This window comes from Manacus candei, unplaced genomic scaffold (assembly GCF_025592945.1).
Source record: "Manacus candei isolate 608988 ecotype Guabito, Panama unplaced genomic scaffold, ASM2559294v1 h1tg000073l, whole genome shotgun sequence".
In the NCBI taxonomy this organism is placed as follows: Eukaryota; Metazoa; Chordata; class Aves; order Passeriformes; family Pipridae; genus Manacus; species Manacus candei.
The window spans coordinates 4,837,768-4,854,301 of NW_026138121.1; the positions used below are offsets into that span (position 1 = coordinate 4,837,768).

A 16,534-nucleotide genomic window follows, 5' to 3' on the forward strand; every position below is an offset into this window, starting at 1 on the left:
TGCAGGACGGGAGCAGCCCTTCCCCACCCCGATCCACATCCCTGTTTGTGAAGCCTTTAAGGGCACATCTGACAGACCCAGAGAGTTCAGTCACCGGCTGCTCAAGGCCCCGGGGAGGGGGGATACCTTGCAGGGGCTCTGTCTAATTTAGCCTGGGGTAATTAGGACCGTGGAAAACATCAAATCCCACTCCTGGATCCTGCCAACAACAAGTGCAGCATCAGCACCATGTTTCCTTTTGGCCAGGAACCAAACTGGGAGACTTTTACTGCAAGAGAAACCAAAGCTGCTCTTGGCTGTTTGTAACTGTCCCAATGTCCCCATTCCCTGCTGGGAGCCTGGGGACTGTGCTGGGCTGGTGGGGAGGTGGTGGGGACCCATCTGGAGGATCATGCAATGCCTCTATTTGTTTTGCATCTGAGCTTGTGCAATGCCAGGGGTGGGAGCAAAAAAGGGTTCTGTTTCCTCCCTGACTTCCCAGAGGATTTCATCTTCCATCAGCATCTGGGACACACCCGCCAGGTGAAACACCAGTGAGGCAAACAACTCATCTCTCCCATTCCCTTCTCCTGTGCTTCTCCCAATACCACAGCTCAACCAAATACTCTCCTTCTGTGGTCACTGGACCGTTTCCAACCCATCAGGGCAGCAGTGCCTGGAAAACGAGGAGCAAAATGTGCCTATCCCCCTGCACAAGGGGCTCCTGCCCTCAAATAGCCCAACCCAAAGCAGGGATGCTGCTCCAGCCCAGCACAGTGGGATGAGGTCAGAAGTGGCCACAGCTGCTGTTTAGTACAACACCTCATGTCCTTCTTGTGAGTGACTCTGGCATCTTGGGCTAATCTCTTGGTTATAAAATTGAGAACCTGATTGCCTGTGGCCACTGAAGATATTAAGGAGGTTTTAAAGAAGGGCAAGTTATAAGTCCCGGGGGGTTGAGCAGTTTCCAGCTTTTGGCATTACCTTCATCCTTCCCTAAACACCCCGTGGTGGCTTCCAACAGCAAAGACAATCCCCTCGCACGAAAATCCCTGGGATCACAGACACCAACCATCTGGGCACTGATCCTGCCCAGGCAAGGAGCAGCCCTGTGCCCTGCACAGCCCCCAGCCCTCCTGGTGCTCAGTGTGAGTCGGGGACCTTCTCCCCAAACCCACCTGCTGCCGGGATCCTCTGTCTCTGAAGCTGTCAGGCCCTCCTAATCCTGCTTTGCCAGGTGGGGAGGGCAGCTTAGAAAATCAGCCCGGCACTTAATGAGCCAATTAGTGCAAAATTTGCTGTCACTAAGAGGATGATGACAAGGTTTCTTCTCACGGGACCCTGGAGCTGAGCCAGGGGGGATGATGTCTCCTGGAATGCTGTCCCGGGGCCTCAGAGTTTGCAGCAGGGGAGGGTGCAGGGGTGGATTTGGCAACTCCCAGACCCCTTAAGAAACCCCCCATGACTCACTGCAGGACAGAGGACCGTGTTCCTGCAGGTCCCGTGGGATCATTTACACCTTTCCCAAATCTTGGCAGTCAGGGCTGGGCACAACCAAGGCAGTGCAAGCGCTGAGTGGAGCAGGAGCATCCTACACCTCTCCATGCAGAGCCTGCTGCATTCCCTGGGGGCCTGACACGGGCACAGCTCACCCCCAGGGAACACAGGAACAATTCCTTCCAGTGTGCAAACACTCCTGCACTTCCAATGCTCTGGAGTGTTGTGCTGGTTTAAAAGTTAACCAGCAGGGGGAATGAACTCAACCCAAAAGAGAGATTATAAATCAGACAATTTAATAAAATAATACAATAAGTACGATTATACAGACAAGCAGTTTGGTTTTAACCCACAAAACCCAAATGTATAACCCAGCACCCTGGAGCATGAACAAAATGGTGTTTCTTGTCCCCCTCCACCCCCCCCGTGTCCAAAGTAAAGGGAGAGGGGAAAAAAAAGACCTGCTGGTGGGAGAGCTGTTGCAGTCTGGTCAAAAGTGGTGATTGCAGTCCAGCTGAGGGTGTTGAGCTGCAGTCTTCCTCTGGATCCCACGAGTGGTAAAAAGGTTCCAAACCTCCAAGTTTATATATTCTCCAATTCAGGCAGGAATGCTCAGTCCTTCCCTCAGAGCAGGGAATTCCATAAGAGGGTATGAGGACAGGAACATCTACAGGCCTCTACTGCTAACAGTTTCTGGGCAATGGCATGGAAGGCTGTAGAATACACAGTTTTGGGTTATACCCATACCATGATGAACTGGTCTCAGCTGTCCTAACTAGGACAAGTGTTTGGACCAGTCGCAGCAAGAGATGATTTTTTTGTCCTTCTTGGACTTGCCAGTACTGGAAGAAAGTCCTCTAAATGAAAGGATTTTTGCTTTCCCAAGGGCTGCAGGAGCCAGTGGCTTGAATCACACAGCTCAAAGCTCAGATATCACCAGGAGGCTGGTGGAAAGGCCGGAATGTGTGGGAGACTCACCCAAGGAGGGGATGATACAAAACATCAAACACTGGAAAGACAAGAAATGAGAAGCTCCAGTAAGGCTGTGATCTGAAAGCCCTGATTCAAGCAGTTGTTCACCTCCAGGATAACTCAGGTAATTATTCAACATGTCTTGGAGCTGAGAACTTGCTGCTGTGTGTCCTGACATCCAGGCAGCACCAGAGACCTGCCCTGGCTGTGCTGGCACATTTACCTGGGGTTCAGGCAATGTCCACCAGTGACACTTCAACCCAGGGACAGTTGGCACATCTCTGCTCCCAGGACACAATTCTTGTCATGGGGATGCAACAAAAGCTGGAGAGGACAAGTTAAAATGTATAAAAATTGGGGGTGAAACCGCCCTGCAAAGGTTGTATCAGGATGCCGGGACCATCCTCTGTTTCCCTGCATTGTCCTGGCCAGGTTGGTGCATGACATGGGGAAGGAGAGTTTGTTCCTTCAGCCTGTCATCACCCACATGCCAGTGTTGTATAGACAAATCCTTCATTTCAACATATGTAGTATTCACATACAGTTCAAGCTGTATGGTTTTGGACAACATAAACACACAGTATTTACCAATATTTATTAAACACTTCTGTTGAAAATGGCATTTTTTATTCTGTATGTTGGCAGCAGCATTGGAGCATTAAGGCTGAAAAGACACAAAGAATCTACTGAATTTCTCCATGTCTTTTCTTAAACTATTCCCCAGGAAATGCAGACAGCCCAAATGCACTTTGATTTTGGTTCTGTAACCACAGATTTGGGGAATGTGGTGCTACTGTAGGACCTCATAGGGAGGGGGAGAGAAAAATAAACCCAGCTCTTTGGTTTTTACACCCCCCAAATAATATCCAAGAGTCAGGCAAGGAAAAAAACCCTTCCAATGGGGAGCAAATATAAGGAATATTTCCAAACCTAACCCAGCCCTGCATCCACCCCTTGTGTAACACCCTCTGGCTTTAAGTGTCTTATACAAGCCTTTACTCACTCAGCACTGAGCTGTGCCTAAGCCAGGATTAATGGAGAATCCTATTTAGGAAAACACCCTTTGATGAAGAAAGCACAAAGCAAAGAGGAATTTTTGCACGGATGTTTCCAATTGTGCCGGGCACAGGAACATCAGAACTATCTCTGGGAGAGCTCCTGGGGCACTGCAGACCCCTTGGAATGAGAGGGGAGCCTTGACTCAGCCCTGAGCATCAGCCTGGCTGTGGTTGAGGATTATAAGAGCTGTTTTGATCAGGGGAAAATTTCTGTTTTTAGCACAGGCAGCAATTAAAATAGCTCAGGAATCTCAACGCCTCGGGGAGCTGTCATAAAAGGAGGCAGAAAATCCATCTTCTGGACTCCTCTGCACCAGAGATGAGCCTGGAGGGAGTAGAGCAGAAGAGAGCCTGAGTTTCACCTGGTGAAAAAGGACAGCCCGAGACACCGAGCCGGACCCAGCGCTTGGATCCCGGGATGGCTGTGGAGGATCTCCGGGCTCCGAGCACCCCTTTCTCGCTCTCCTTCTCGGGCAGTGGTTTCCTGGCCCTGTACCAGGTCGGGGTGGTGCAGTCCCTCCTGGAACTGGCTCCCGAGCTCCTCAAATCTGCCTGCAAGGTCTATGGATCCTCAGCGGGGTCCCTGATCGCCGCCGCCGTCGTGTGCGGGATCGGCCTGGGTAAGGAGACCCTCACCTCCCTTTCCTTTCCGTGGGGATTCTTATTCCAAAAAGGGTGCCTCGAAGTGCTGGGGGGGGGGGGGGGGGGTGTTGCAAACGATACAACTTTCCTAATTCTTTTTTAATGGTCCTAATGAGCCCTTTGATTAGTTGTTTTCGTTGATCACGGGTTGCGTGTTAGGCCTTAAATCGCTTTTTTTTTTGCCATAAGCAACTTTTGTGAGAACACAGCTTGGGAAAAGGGCTAAAACTGTAAGTTTTAAAGTTAACCTTGATAGGCTTCAGTGAACAAAGCCTGTGAGAGAAAGATGTGTTGTTGAAACTGGACATCTGGAGACCAGGACCTTTTGCAGAAACCAGCAGGTAACAAAGAAGTCTAACAAAGGCTCAGTGTTTGTGTCAGAAAGTCCCCACTAAAGATACCAAAAAGACTAAAAGCATGAACTAACTAGCATGAGCAATGAGGCATTAATAACCAATAGTGGGTAGAATACTAATTAATGAAAAGGAATGATGTAATTTAGAACCAATGAACATTAATTTCCTTAGATTTGTTAAAAATTTATAAACAGGTGAAAAAATGACGTGTTGGTGTCTGGGTGGAGGCAGGATTTTTGTTGGCCACATGTACACCCAGAGCTGCAAATGAAGTGAGGCCTTGTCTTCTAACACCAAAAAGGCAGTGGTTCTGACTCCCAAAATGCAGAGTAAGAGGGTTCTGCCATTCCTGAGGATTTCAGGGGTGTTTGGCAGCAGGGATGCAATGCTGGTATAACTCCTGTCGCTCGTGAGGCACCAAAGAAATCCGAGGTGTTGTCACTTTTGGCAGCCAAGCTGGAGCAATTTTGGGTGGTGTAAGGGGAAACAGCAGGTTGTGACAGTCTGAGTGTTCACTGTCAGATGGGGAGGAGATGCTTGTGTGGGGAAATCTGGATGTGCCTGTATTCCATTGGCTCATTTTCCTGCTCCTGCTGAAGGAGCCGAACTTCCCTTCTGCTACGAGGTCTGAGGAGTGCTGAGATGTGCCCCAAAGAAAGTCTACATGGCTGCAGACTTGGCATCTCCATGGGATATGCCCATGAAAAGGCCCTTTGTCCCTATGGATCAGGTCCCTTGGGTTCCTCAGCAGCAAAGGGACATGGGTGGCGTTCACAGGTATCCACAGAGGTGACAGCCCTGTTTGCATGTCACTTTGGGTCATCCCACCCAACCTTCCCAGAACAAGGGAAGAGGTGGTGCAATTCCCATTTCCAGACAATGGAGCATCTTTCCCTGTGGTAAAAGCTCAAGGGCTCATCAGTGGGATGTGCCTGATGGAACAGCAGTGTATATACATATATTTATATATATATATATATATTTAGAAAGAGCAGAAATAAACATTTCTGCCCATATGGGGTAAACTCCTCCACAAATCAGCAAGGGCCCCAAAATTTCCTCCTGATTCCTCATGCTGGTGTAATGGATGGAGCTGGGGATGTCCAGCAGGGTAAATAAATTTAGGAACTGCTCTTGCTGGGGGTACCAGTCCTGAAACAGGGCTCTGCTTCCGTAGGGGTGAAAGGCACCCTCCACTTAGAGGGGTTGAGATGATCTTGTGCTCAAAATACCTTCCCCAGGGGAAGAAAAGACATTTTGGGTAGTGATGACGCTGGTTGGGTTTCTAATAAGGAAAATGAAAGTGGCACAAACTCTGTCCAATTCACATTGGGGCAAAAAGAGGGTGAAAGGTGTGTTTGGTGTCCCATGGGGTGGCTGCAGTCAGGTCCCTGTCCCCTGCCCTGACCTGGGCTGGGTGAGGAGGTCTGAGCTCCCCGAGCCAGTCTGTCCTCTGCCACCCCACAGGTCATCTCCTGGGGACATGCCTGGTCACCAAGCTGCTGCAGGCAGGGACAGACATGGCACTGCTGCCAGGGTCATCCCTTGCGTGCCCCGAACCAAAGCCCCCAAGCTGGGATTGTCTCTCACCTCCTACCCAGCAGCTTGTGGGCAGTTTTTCCACATTTTCCTCATTCCCAGGATGCAGAGCAGCCAGACAGCGCCCTGTGGGTGCACCACCTCCCTGGGGTGTCCCTGGCTCTTTTGGGATCCCCGAGGACCCCGTGTGACCCTGACAAGCACTAATCATCACCACATGGCCTCAGCATCTGCTCAAACACACATAACCCCTCTTAATACCTGTGTGGCTCCAGGTGCCTTCGGGACACTCCATCTAATCCGTCTGTCTGTCCAAGCAGTCTCATGAGACAGCATGGAAACCTCTGCCCCTACAAAGCCGTGGTGCTGAGGCTTCGTGCCAGTGCAGGGCCCAGGGAGCTCCCCTGGGTGCAAGGATGGCTCTTTTGGAGCTACATGAGCTTTCTGCTGAAGGAGTTTAACCCCCAAGGTGGGATATTCCCCCAGGGGAGCTCCCCATGTCAGCAAACGGACCAAACTCCCTCCCTGGGATCAGGAGTTTGCTGCACTCCTCTTCCTCCCCATCACTGCACAGCCTTTAAAACCCAGAGTGTCCTGAGCCTTTGGCCAGGGCTCTGCTGGGGCTCTGCTCCTTTAATCCAGCTCCTGGGATGTGCAGACACTTGTAATGGTTATTAACACCATCTCACAGGTGGCTGGGGGAGCTCAGGTGAGCGGGGAGTCCCAGGACACTTGGCTTGCAGGAGAGCCCTAAACAGAGTAGGTGCCCCTCATCCTCATCCGTGAGCCATCCCATCCCCCCCAGGCAGCTGGAAAACTGGAGGTGGAAGGCAGGAACGTGTTGTGCAGGTCACATTGGCACCTCTAACTCTGTCTGCAGAGTTCTTTGGAACCTTTCCCTAATCCCTCCCTTGAGCACCTGTCTCCGGTGCAGACGGGGATTTCACAGACGGGGTCACACTCAGCAGCACGTTGTCTTTTGAGGACATCGTGGGGGTGATGTCCCCTTTTCTGCCCTGCCACAACATTCCCCAGCAATGTCATCCTGGGGTCACACAGAAGGGCTGCAAGAGGCTTTATTTGTGGGGAGTGTTAGGAATAGGATGAAAAATATAACTGGTAGGGCAGCAGGGATATTGACTTTCTCTCTGTCTTTCCCCTGTCTCTGTTTCAGATGACCTGAAGGAATTTTTCTTTGCCCTGGCAGCAGAAGTCAGGAAAACCATCCTGGGCCCCCTCTCTCCCAAGTGCAGCTTGCTGGCCAATATCAAGGCTGTTCTGCAGCGAATGCTCCCAGAGGATTCCTACCAGCTGGCTTCAGGGAGGCTGCACATCTCACTCACACGGGTGGCAGATGGCCAGAATGTCATGGCCTCGGAGTTCAGCTCCAAAGAGGAGCTCATTCAGGTACACAGTCGTTCCTCTGATGCTGAGGAAGATCTCTGCCCACTGCTCGGGGTGGAGGAACCTGAACTGATGTTTTTAACTGCACTGTTTTCTACCCTGAGTAATAAACATTATAGTGCTTGCCAGATTTTCTACTGAGAGGATCAAGAAGCTCTGCCAGAGCTGTGGTCCCACCACAATAAGCTCCCTGACTCTTGGAGGGAGGGAGATGTGAGGTCCAGAGTCAGACAGGAACAAATCATGCTAAAAAAGCAGCAGGGTTCTTTCCAGCCTCATAAAGCTGATGTTGGTGCTCTAATTAGTGCTGATGACTCTTTAAGAGCTCTGTTAGTGCTCAGCTCTCTGGAGAGGCCTCTCCTCAGCCAAATCCCATTGGCAGTGGTTTTCCTCATTGCCTCAGCACTTTCCTGGGAGGCAAGAGCTGGACAAAGCCAAACAACAAGCAGCTGATTAAGCAGTTAATTATCTGGTTAATTACCTGGGGGAAGAATCCCAGGGCAAAGACTGTGAGGTCTTAAACTTACTTGTCACAGGGTGACAGCAGAGGGTGGCAACTCCATGGAGATGTTGGAGTTCACCCCGTGGTGCCTCTTCTAGGCAACCCAGGAGCCCAGGGAGCTCATTCCCAGCTGATGGGGTTGCTGGAATATAGTTGCAAATGCCACAGCAGTGGCTTTCTCATTGACAAATCCCAGCAGGATGAGGATGAGTTGTGAGGGTGTCTTGGTTTTGTCCAAAAACCTGCAAAGATGAACAATGGCCCCAAAGCTTCACCTTGCCACTCTCACAGGGCAGTGTTGGACAGTGATATGTAGATTTACACCTATTAATTCTGGCAGGGCTTAATTAAATCAATGTTAATTAAATTTAAATAAATTTAATTTTTAAAATTAATTAAAATCTGAAGGGCTTTGCCCTGCTCAAGAGAATTATTTCAACTTTAACAAAACGAGCTGTTTTGCCCTTCTTGAAGCCTTTCTTGCCACAGTCCAGGTGGCACTGGCAGCCTGGCTCCAGACTTCGTCAAGGCTGAATTTTCAGGCACCCAGTCAACAGCTTTTGTCCAGGGGAACTTTGACAGGAACATTGACTTCTGCAATCCCTCTCCTCCCCCAGGCTCTCCTCTGCAGCTGCTTCCTTCCTATTTACTGTGGATTCATCCCTCCATCCTACCGAGGAGTGGTGAGTGATATTTCCAATAAAACTCCCGCTCCCAGCAGCGTGTTCTTGGGTTTGAACTTTATGTTCCCTTGAGCAGGGTGGACTATGTAGGTCCAGGCTTTTTCTTTAGCTAATGGAGAAGGATAAACGTTTCAGCTTGTTCTCCATCCCATCCTAAGGTGATAGCTGGGTGGAATTGCCATGTGGAGAGGCCTCTCCTGCTTTGCCCACAGACAGAGCGTGGATGACTCAGTCTTGCCTTGCAGATCTCCAACGTGAGCTGAGAGGAATCCCACGCTCAGGAATTAGAGACACAATCCACTTATTCTGGGCAGGGTCCGCCTGCAGTGCAGGTGTCACTGAGATCAGGTGCAGACCTGCATGGCTGAGACACCGAGAGTCTGTGGGAGGATCCTCCCCCAGCCCTGTGCATTTTCACACCCTGTGCTTGTCTGGCTGAAGGAGGAGCACGTCAGTGTTTTCCAGAGCTTTCAGGGATGGGGCAGCCACAGCTTCTCTGGGCAACCTGTGCCGGGGCCTCACCACCCTCACAGGGAACAATTCCTTCCCAATGTCCCATCCAACCCTCCCCTCTGGCAGTGCAAAGCCATTCTCCTTGTCCTGTCACTCCAGGCCTTGGCCAAAGTTCCTCTCCAGCTCTCCTGGAGCCCCTCTAGGCACTGGAAGGGGCTTTAAGGTCTCCATCCCTGGTAGTGTCCAAGGCCAGATTGGACGGGGCTTGGAGCAACCTGGGCTAGTGGAAGGTGTCTCTGCCCATGGCAGGGGGTGGAACAGGATGAGCTTTGAGGTCCCTTCCAACTCAAACCATTCCCTGGGTCCATGATTGCTGTGTGAGGCCCCTCTGCACTGTCACTTCATGAACATTTAACTTGATCAGCTGCAACCTCAAACCCCACTGAGGTGGATGGCAAATTTAGATTCCTTCTGGGACACAGCAAATGACATTTTCCTTGCCCAGTGAGCAATCCCCCAGGGCTTTACAGACAATTATTAAAGTGGGAGCCCTGCTGCTCGAGTTCAGGACTTGAAAGTTATACAGCACTGTGTGTTTGGTGATGTTTGAACTGGCTCACAACTGCCAATTTTTTTTTTTTTTACAAACCTTTGTGAATTAAAATAATTATATTCCCATCTTAATAACTGCTGTGGATTACAGCACCTGGTCAAGGGGCTGGCTGGGTGCCACAGGCGGGGCAGCTGGAGGAGCTCGTAAAGCCTGGGATTAAGAGTAAGGGTGGGAAGAGATGCTGTTGAAAGAAGAGAGGACGTGCTGGGACTGGTTTGTGGTGGGAGATTCTTCCCCTGGACTCAGCACTGGTGAGGCCACCCCTGGAGTGCTGTGCCCAGCTCTGGGCCCTCAGCTCAGGAAGGATATTGAGGTCCTGGAGCAGGTCCAGAGGAGAGCAACGAGGCTGGTGAAGGGACTGGAGCACAAGTGCTCTGAGGAGAGGCTGAGGGAGCTGGGGCTGTTCAGCCTGGAGAAGAGGAGGCTCAGGGGAGACCTCCTCACTCTCTGCAACTCCCTGACAGGAGGGGGGAGCCAGGGGGGGTTGGTCTCTTTTCCCAGGCAACTCTCAGCAAGACAAGAGGGCTGGGTCTGAAGCTGTGCCAGGGGAGGTTTAGGTTGGAGATTAGAAAGAATTTCTTTCCAGAGAGGGTGCTCAGCCATTGGAATGGGCTGCCCAGGGAAGGGGTGGATTCTCCCTCCCTGGAGGTTTTTAAGACAAGACTGGATGTGGCATCAGTGCCATGGGCTGGGAACCACAGCGGGGTTGGATCAAGGGTTGGACTTGATGATCTCAGAGGTCCCTTCCAACCCAGCTGATTCTGTGATTCTATGATTCTATGATTCTATGTTGCCCATGGAGCTGCTGGTTCTCATCCTGGTGACACTGCCATGACCCTCAAAGCAAACCCTCCCTCTGCTCCTGCCCTCAGCGCTACGTGGACGGGGGGTTCACCGGCCTGCAGCCCGTGTCCAGCCTGGAGGAGCCCGTGATCACCGTGTCCCCCTTCACTGGGGAGCTCGACATCTGCCCCCGGGACTGTCCTGCCATCTTCTTCTGCTTCCAGATCTTCAACGGCAGCGTCCAGATCTCCATAGAGAACCTCTGCAGGATCAGCTACGCTCTCTTCCCTCCCAGCACCATGGTGAGCCCACCAGGGCTTCTCCCAGCTTTGTTTTGGTTAAAAGAAATCAGTTCTGCTCCTGCCTTCCCAAGCTTTAGGGTTCAGTTGAATCTCCACCACTTATTAATCAGATTTCAAAGGTGGGAGGGAGCACCATCTGTTATGGAAGGACATTATTTGGGGGGGACACACTGCTGATGAGTGGGCAACCTGAGGTGGGGGTCCACAACCTGCAAAGGACCAGATGGAATGAGATGATCTTTAAGGTCCCTTCCAACCCAAACCATTCTGTGATTCCAGTGTTTCTGTGGTTGGAAACCAACCTGTGCTTGCTGCCTTCCCAAATGGGCCATCCCGACCCTCCATGGTCAAACAGCTTTGGATAGATCCTGCACTGCCCTGCCTGGGTTGGGGCTCTTCAGTGACCTCAAGTCTTTCTCCTTGCAGGTCTTGAACGACATTTTCTCCCAGGGGTACCAGGACACTGCCCTTTTCCTGTACAGGAACAGTAAGTGCCACCCCAAGACCTGATTGATGGGCAGATGTTTGACAGACACAAACATCATCCCTTTCTCTCCGTGTCCCACAGATGCCTTTGGGTTCAACTACTTTGATGGAAATTTCCGCTTCGGCAGCACCTGTGGGAAGAACAACTCCACCCAATCCAAGGGGACACACCCCGGCCTGTACAGGAGGGTCCCTGAGAGCCTGACTCCTTACTTCCTGCCAGGTAGAGGATTTGGGGTGCTGAGCTCGGGTTTAGGGCTGCTGCAGCCCTCAAGAGGAGCAGTGTTATATTTCAGACACTACTGAGTTATTTATTATAGTAAATATTTCTACATCTGCAGTAGCTGCTCACAAAGAGGCTTTGTAAGAGTGGCTCAAGCTGGACTTGGGTCTGGGCTTAAGCATTTACCTGAGCTGCAGCTGGACAAGAGGGATTTTTGCATTTATCTGATTTTTTCTGTTACTGATCTTTATTTCCTTCTGTGTTGTCGTTTGTGGGCACAGGCTTGTGGAAGAAGGAGCAGATGAATGGACTGCAGGATCCCCTGGCCAGGATCCTGTTGCAGCCATACAGGCTTCCAGCTTTATTCAGGAAGGGGTAAGAACACCCTGAGAGAGGCATCAGAGAATGACACACCAACCAGGGGTCGTGGCTTCAGCAGTGGTGAGACAGCTGAAGGGACACATGAAGGGATTTAGTGTTCCCTGAAGGCAAACTCTCAGGGAGAGTGGGTATGGCTGGTGGGAACACCACAGGATCACTTGGTTATGGAAAAGATTGTTACAGGGTGCATTTACCATTAACACCTTTTCCTGCCTTTGCCCATCATTAAACTCAGGCTGTTTATTTTACTTTTGCAGGGTGAAGAAGGTGTGGGGGCTGCTGGAAAGTGTCACCTCCCTGGTACAAGGACTCCATAAACTCCTCCAAACCTTGGTGCCTGGTTTGCCCAAGAGAGCCGTGGACAGGAGGTGAGAAGCTCAGAGGATGCAAACCCTCAGCAAAGGGAGAGGAGGGAAACCCTGGGGGACCTCACCCATGGGTCACTGATGCTGAGCGTGGCTAAAATCTCCAAATGTGGAGTAGCCCACGTTAAAAATAGCTATTTTTCCCCCCCATTATATTATTTTGATATCTCAAAGGAGCTACAAAACAGCTCAGTGCTGCTTCCCTATTGCAACATAATCGTGTTCCAGATATTTATCTGCTGGGCTTTGTCCTGGCACGACATCAGGAACGCTCACCAAGATCCCGAGACATGTTTTGGCACTAAACTCTCAGGGATTTGAGGCACTTAACTCGTCACACCGACAGCTTTTAAGTCGTATCTCCCCAAAACCTGCTTGCAAGTCCCTTCATGAGCAGCTGGAAGGAGACTCGCCCAGAAGGATTCCACACAAACTGCTCAGCTCTGAGAAAGCCCTTTGGTGTCACACACCCCTGGGGCTGCTCATTGCTCTTGGTCTGTGGATCTTGACTCAGGTGTCCCTTTGTCCCCACAGGTAACTGTCCTGGACAGGCCCTGGGGGTCTCTGATGCCGCTCGGTTCCGCTGCCTCGGGAAGGGAAGGGTGAGACCAGAGCTCATCTCACACACCAGCACGGCTGCTGGGTTTCTGTGGAGTATTTTGGAGGGTGTTTTTTTTTCGCCTGGGAGCTGATCCTGCCTCCAGTGCTGCTGCCCCTGCTCGGGCCTGACCTGCTCTAACATGACAGGCGAGGCAAAGCTCTGGTGCTGCTCCTGTGACCCAGCAGAGGCTGCAGGAGCCACTGGGCAGCTTCACCTGCAGGCACCCACAGCCCAGCACCTGTTTCCTTCCCCTCTCTCCCTCCTCATCACCAGCAGCCTCCCATCCCTTCTTTTAATGCAGATTACAGGGCAGGAATTTGCCATGAAAGGCCACATTTTAAGTGTTTTCCTCCCACTCAAAAACTTCCAGAGCAGTTTCATCTGAGCAAGGGAGAAGCCTTAGGGAGCATCCCACTGGGCAGGAACCAATTTTTGTCCAGTTCTCTGAAGTTACTTTACCAATTCTCTATCCTTGAGCTTCACACACCCCCACAGCTCTGCTTCTCCTGCCTGTGGAGGTGGGAGAACATTTGGATCCCCCTCAAATTTGCAGCTGTGGACAAGAATGGAGAAACCTGAAGATTAACCTCCTCCTACTTCAGAGTCCTGCAGTCTGTGCATTCCCTGACATTTCACAGATAAATGAGTTCTTTTCAGGGGATTGTCTGTAATTTGCAGCCACCCACAGTGCAGGGCCCAGGCAAACACCCCCTGTGTTGCTGGTCTGTACAGAGAATTAACTGGCAGCTCTCTTAATTATCCCAAATCCGAGCTGCACATCAGAGACTGATGGGTTGGCTTCAACCTGAGTCTCCCCTATTTGATGGTTCCCAATGGACAACAAATGGATCCCAATAGCACAAACTGTTTATGTGAATAAAGAACCTGTTTAATTGCACAAAGGGAAAAGGAACAGAGGGAAGTTTCATCCAGAGGGCCCTGGGGACTCCAGGTATGAATGTGGGGAGCAGCTGAAGGCTGCTTTGATGTAAACAGATCCAAAGTTAGCTCTGAATGCTCTGTGAAAGATTAATACACCAAGTTCTGCTATCTTTGGTTGAAATCGGGGACTTGGGAATATTTTCTCTGGAATGAGCTTGCAAAAAGAAACCTGGATGCTTATTTCATAGAATCATGGAATGGTTTGGGTGGGAAAGGTCCTGGGCTTCCTAGCAAGCACCTCCAGGCAGGATATTCCCATTTCAGTCAGACTCAAGCAGTTACACTTCAAATGGGAATTAAAATCCCCCAAAGAAAATTTTCCCTTTTTTTTTTTTTTTGGACACCCAAATCCACTAAATGTGTCTGCAAATCTCAGCCACAAACAGGAGCACAGTTTGAACTGCCCAGTGTGTCCCACCTGCCCCTGTGATGCTTAGTCATAAAAACTCAGTAAAACTTGGAGAACTTCAACAAAAAAACAACCCACAAGGAACACCCAAACCAAAACAGTCCCAGCAAAAAGCCCTCCTGCTCCAAACCTGCAGAGATTTGCTAAGAGAGAAATATTTGACAACTCAATATTCAAATCAGCTGGTTTTTGCTTTATTAATCCCTCACCTTTTCAAGGAAGCACAGCTGGTGCTGCCTCCTCTGCACGAGCTTGGAGCTAAGGGCAGCAGGAGGCTTTGCCAGAGGCAAGGGATAAATCTTGGCATCAGTTGGAATCACCTTGTGCAGGACATTGTTTCACCCCAAGAAGCAGACTGGAAACCCAGCTGCACCCAGTTGGGATGGATCCACTCTGGAATGCCTCCTTTAAGGTGGGTCATGGGAAGCACCAGGGGCTGGGGCAGGGATAGAAGGGGCTGTTGGTCCTGCCTGTGCTGGTGATGTCATTGTCACTGTCACATCCTTGTGCTCCTCAGTGCAGGTCAGGCTCTGCCTTCAGGCTGGGCTGCAAGTTCCTCATTCTCTCTTTGAAAGATAAACTGGAGCTAAAGGCAGCAGCGGGGCCAAAAATGCTCTTCTGTGGCTGGCCTGGCCCTAAAGGGAGGAAAACCACATTATTCTGTCTGACAGACACTTCTGGCAGTTCCTGTGAGACAAACTGGATTCAAGTACCTGAGCAGAGCTGTTCCCTCCCTCCTGCTGTCCAAAGGGCAACAGGATAAGCAGGTTTTGATATCCCTCAAATATTGCCCTCCCACCACTGTGCTGCTGTTTGCCCCATTGAACTCAGCAGAAATGTGAAGCCTCAGGTGGATGGGATGAGGGTTTGGAGGCATCCCAAGGCAGCAGGAGCTCCTCCAGCTCTGGGGAGGGAAGAATCCCAGAATCTGATCCAAGCAATGGAGCCAAACAAAACCAAGCCCGTGCTCAGTCCTGCCTGTGGCCCTGGCTGTTGGCTGCAGGTGCTTTATGCCAGACTCTGCTTCTAGTGCAAGGACTAAGGAGGGTGCAACTCCCTGTGCAATTGTCCTGCTGGGCATGTGGATAGAGAGGCAAATCCTTGTGGATTGTGTCCTTTGGAAACAGGACTTACTCAAGAAATCAGGTACAAGTTGTTCACAAGTTTATCCCCCTGCTGATTTGGCAACATCAGTGATATTGCACAGATAAACAATAAAACAGCCTTTTCCTGGCCTAGATCACCGGGGCTTTTCCTTCATGGATATGGAAAACCTCCTGTGTTTCTCCTCTGGAGACTGAGAGCCCAGACTCACCTCTTGGTTGCTCCCTGGCCTAACAAAGGAGTTTTGATTCCTCCCACAGGTGACCTGATTTCAGTGAAAAATGTTGCAGCCCAGCTGCAAACCAGAGACAGAGACTCCTGATAGCCCAGGAGTCCAAAGAAGCCTCATTCCTACTGTGTTGCTTCCAAAAGCTCCACGTAGCTCAGAGTGATGGAGCCTTTAAAAATGCAACCATGGAAGCAACAGCCTCATACTGTGTCCTGCACTTCTTAGTGGGCCTAGAGCTGGTTTGTTTTCCATGGAAAGATCTTCCTTGCTTTTATTTTATGTTTTTCAAGCTTTTGTTTTTAGACCTGGAAGGGTAACAGTTCTACTCTTTCCACTTCATATTCCTCGTTTGGTGTGGTCCTCCTAGAACAATATTCAGGTCTTTTTTTTTTTTTACTTTTTATTTATGTGGCAACATTTTAAATAATCAGCATGTTGAAAAAGCTGTGACAATTCACCTAAGCTGACAAATTCTGAAATGTTGAAAGACTCAAAACCAAAAAGGAAATAAATAATAAAATTGTAAAAAATGTTGCATTCCAGCAGATACTTCTTTGTATTTCTCTAGTAATAATAACACAAACTGGGAACTGAAATGCTGAGGATTCACTGGTTTTCTGTTCAAAATTGAAATGGGAGAGGGCATTATTTTGCATAGGATTGCAGAAAACTACAAGTCTTGGATTTAAACCTGCCCTGTGTTGCTCAAAAATGATACAGGTAGAGGTTTGCCTGCAGCTCTGATGTGCCTTCCTTGCACTCAGAATTTCTCTGGCTGCAACCAGAGTGGATAAGGAGAAATCTGGATTTGACCCTGGAACCCTTGAGACACCCTTAATGAAAGGATGTGTGGACAGAACCTGTTATTACCTTGCAAGCTGAATAAATAAATGGCTTTCTCCATGGAAAGAGCTGCTTTTCCAAAGAGCCCTTCTGAGCCAGCTACAAGCCTTAATCCTCACCTAAAACAGGTTCAGCACAAAGCCTCACTAATAACCCCTGACCCAGGGG

At 50.2% G+C, this 16,534-nt stretch overlaps 1 protein-coding gene across 1 annotated transcript; it reads left to right on the plus strand.

Annotated features, from left to right (window-relative positions):
* Positions 1-3,835: 3,835 nt before the first annotated feature.
* Positions 3,836-12,799, plus strand: PNPLA1 (patatin like phospholipase domain containing 1). The gene is made up of 9 exons (XM_051808773.1): positions 3,836-4,126; positions 7,218-7,450; positions 8,567-8,632; positions 10,571-10,783; positions 11,210-11,270; positions 11,352-11,492; positions 11,774-11,867; positions 12,131-12,241; positions 12,773-12,799. Exons 1-9 carry the CDS (start codon positions 3,925-3,927, stop codon positions 12,774-12,776), a joined length of 1,125 nt encoding a protein of 374 aa, XP_051664733.1. The 5' UTR covers positions 3,836-3,924; the 3' UTR covers positions 12,777-12,799.
* The last annotated feature ends 3,735 nt before the right edge of the window (positions 12,800-16,534 follow it).